The sequence below is a fragment of the Octopus bimaculoides genome, chromosome 1, assembly GCF_001194135.2.
Source record: "Octopus bimaculoides isolate UCB-OBI-ISO-001 chromosome 1, ASM119413v2, whole genome shotgun sequence".
Classification (NCBI taxonomy): domain Eukaryota; kingdom Metazoa; phylum Mollusca; class Cephalopoda; order Octopoda; family Octopodidae; genus Octopus; species Octopus bimaculoides.
In genome coordinates, this window is record NC_068981.1 from 47,342,922 (window position 1) to 47,346,780 (window position 3,859).

A 3,859-nucleotide genomic window follows, 5' to 3' on the forward strand; every position below is an offset into this window, starting at 1 on the left:
ATATATATATATATATATATATATATATATACGACGGGCTTCTTTCAGTTTCCGTCTATCAAATCTACTAACAAGGCTTTGGTCGGCCCGAGGCTATGGCAGAAGACATTTGCCCAAGGTGCCACGCAGTTGGACTGAACCCGGAGCCATGTGGTTGGTGACTAAGCTACTTACCTCACAGCCACAGAATATTTTATTTCATGACCGTACATAAGTAATTAGTAAGTTCGCTGAATATTTTTAACATACAATCACGTTGTAAATCTGAACGTTTAGGATGAATAGATATTCTTATTTCTAGAATAATATTTTGGGAATAGATTGTTGTTTTCTCTATCAGAGACAAATTGTAATGCAATATTATTCATTTTTCGTTTCTATCGTTTGCTGAGACTGAATTGACACAGTAACATTTTTTTTTTATAACTTACTGGTATGTTTACTAAAATCTGTTAGATAACATGGAAAGTTTCAATAATTTTTGTTGTAAAGGAAAATATGGAGAGAAAATTAATAACAAAACACAATATCAGAATTACCTGAGTATAATGTCCAACCATTGCCTGCGTGTTTACTCCAAATGTGTAATCCTTAATCTCACTATGCCAACTTGTGACTGTCTTGTTCCATGAAGCTTTAAAGGTTGCACCCAGCACATTCTGTCCAACTCCAGCATACCCTTAATAAGAGAAGAATAAGTTAACTTATATTGTATTATATTTGGTATGCAGTTAAATATAAAACAATTCCTTAAACATTAGTGATTATTGTGAACAATATATATTGAAGAAACATTCTCAAGTGCCAATGAAAATGCATAATTATGTTATTTAGATGAACATTGAATGCTGCAACGTGAATAATGATTTATCAGCGATTAGATGTTAGGGATATCTTTACACACAACAAAAGAGACGAAGTTGTGTAACGCGTTTACACAATTGCAAAATAAATTTTTATTTTATAAAAAGGTATATGTGTTTGAAATATGTAAAGTAAAAATGCATCGACGACAATGATCTTTCATTTACATCTGTTTTTCATATTATCTTCCTTTACCTGTGTATGTATGCATATCGTTACTCAGTTTTATTTCAATATTTCTCGCCCACGGAGAAAAGCTGCTTTCCAACCTACATCGAAGTGTCCTGCAGTGGAATTTCCTCATCAACAACAGGGTATTTTTGTATATATTTATGTACGTACGTATGTATATATATATAAATATATATATATGGAAGTATGTCTGCATATATTTATGTATATATGCAGATTTGTACGTTTAGTTTTATGTACGTATTCTCATGCATATACTTGCATATCTAGACATGCTCATATATATTGAAATGATAAGTTTCTGGAAAATGTTACAGATTTCTACAGTCCCAGTGATGGATTTGATCTGTAGTATTCGAATTAGCTTTCTCCTGTCTAGTTTTAAGAAGCCTAATTTCTCAAGATTTGTATTTAGGCAGTGCATTACATATCCAAGGGCCCCAATAATTAACGATATAGCTGCAGAGTTCTCAATAATTCAGCATAGGTATTGTCTTTTTCACTGATCTTCAGTTAACATCTGCTGGGCACCTAATTTTCAAAACTGTACACAGTTTGTCTTCTCTATTCCATCATTATATCAGGTCTGTTGAGCTTACATTTTATTGAGGTCACTGGGACAATCCACTCGTACTCTTTTTTATCATGAGTGGTAATGGCTCCTACCATGCTGTGGGTTCTTATTTCTTTATCCTCGGGGTTATCCTTCCGATGGATTTCATTATAGAGTGTTCAAACTACATCATGTCACATCAGTAGATAATAACGTGATGACATTTTCTGAAAACTGCTTATGTTGTGGATTATATCCTCAGTGTTGACTACACGAATTCTTCATCGGTTATCACGTTTTTCTGCATTTGCTGCATCTCTGTCGCTTTTGTGCATCAGGTATTTGGTTGATATATCCTGTTTCAGGATTGCAAACGATTACCCTTCAAATTGGGAGGCATCTATCTAGTCATTGATCCATGTTAGCTTGCTTTAATGATAAATCTTACCATCATCTTTCTTCTAACATGTCTATGCATAGTCTTCTGCTCATATATGCTCATCCTTTCCTCATCCTTTCCTCTATAGTCGTGCGGCTTCTTTGGGCATGTATTTAAGGTTATCAGGCCAGAAATGTTGCTCTAGGAGCTACCGTCTAAGTCATATGGTGTTATCAGCCTCGTGTATTCAAACTTGGTCAGAGGATTCACTTAGATAATTCGTGGGTAATAGATGCTGCCAAAGGAATATGAAACGACATTCAAAGTTAGTTCGGGGTGATGTTAAGCCACTACTGCCTGTGTTACTTTTATGTGGAAATCATGTGTGCTTCTTAGTATTTTCCCGGTTATCACATCAATGACTCGGATCTCATCAGGCGCCCAAGCAAGTAGCCCAAGTGTTGGCATAAGTACTGGCATTTCAAACACAATGTGGCCACTGTTTATTTAGAACAGATCCAAATACTGAGATCCAACTTTTCTTCATTTTTGACACGAGTTGTTTTACAGGGGCCATTATAAGATATGTTTTCCTCTACTCCTAGATAACTATAGCATACTTCGTCAGAGTATGTATGCATGTATGTATATAGATATTTATATATAAAGCACCCTGGCACGTCCAGCAATACAATACGGTTTTAATATCATTAACTTGAATGTTACAGAGCTCCAACTCTTGGACAGGAAGACAAGAAAACAACTAACATTTAAGAAGCAGACGTTGATCGTCTGTACCTAAATAGAAGTAATGGAGGAAGAGGAATAATACAGGTGGAACTCTGATATGGAACCTCCACTATAGCATAGAACACATACTTATCAGAGCTAAATCACCTAATATATGTGGCAGCCACTGAAGCCACAACAGAAGCAGGATACTCCCTCAAACCCATCTGAACAGGAGTTCCACCACCCAAACAGACATTGTGGATAAATAATATCCAAAACAAAATTAAAAAAAAAAGAGAAATGATCTATCGATTCTCAATGAAATTAGTAGATAATCACACAACTAAGTAACAAGAAGAAAACAAAAATACTGTATAAATACATTACAGAAAAAAGATTTACATGAGGCAAAAGATAAACTAAAGCAAGATATACTTGCCAAAGCACAAAGGATCCGCCGGTATGAGAAATGCCAAAGTTTCTTTGAACAAAACAAATAATTCAAATGCAACCCCCGAAAATTCTACCAAGAACTGGGTAAAAATAACATAGACATTACTGTAGAACCAACAACAGAATATGTGGAAGAATTTTAGAAAAAAATATTGTCGGTGAAGCAACAACCTCAAAAAGGGACCATTAAAACAACGAACTTAGCACCTGAGCAATTCTAGACCCCTATAACAACTTAAGTGGTTACCCAGGCACTGGAAAGACTAAGCAACATGAAGGCACCTGGGCACGACAGGACCCCCAACTTCTGGTTAAAATACCTGACAGGAATGCACAAAAATCTGGATGAGAAGTTTAACAACATACTAGCTGAGCCAGAGACAATGCCTGAATGCCTCACGAAAGGGAAAACCATCTTAATTCCCTTATCCATGGAAACGAAGAAGCCACAAAACTACAGACCTATAACCGGTCCCCCTACAATCTACAAAGCCTTTTCTGCAATAATAACGCAGAGTTTGAGTACGCGCCTAGAAAATAACAACCTGTTCCCATAACAGCAGTATTTAAGGAAACTGACAAATACGAACAAGAAATCATACTACCTAACAAATACGAAGAAGAAGAAGAAGAAGAAGAAGAAGAAGAAGAAGAAGAAGAAGAAGAAGAAGAAGAAGAAGAAGAAG

At 35.7% G+C, this 3,859-nt stretch overlaps 1 protein-coding gene across 1 annotated transcript in view; it reads right to left on the reverse strand.

Annotated features, from left to right (window-relative positions):
- LOC106879367 (cysteine-rich venom protein) overlaps positions 1-3,859 on the reverse strand; it is a 49,630-nt gene that overhangs the window by 23,825 nt on the left and 21,946 nt on the right. The window contains exon 4 of the mRNA XM_014928889.2: positions 540-679. Within this exon, the coding sequence (XP_014784375.1) occupies positions 540-679 (140 nt within the window). The remainder of the gene's footprint in view (positions 1-539; positions 680-3,859) is intronic.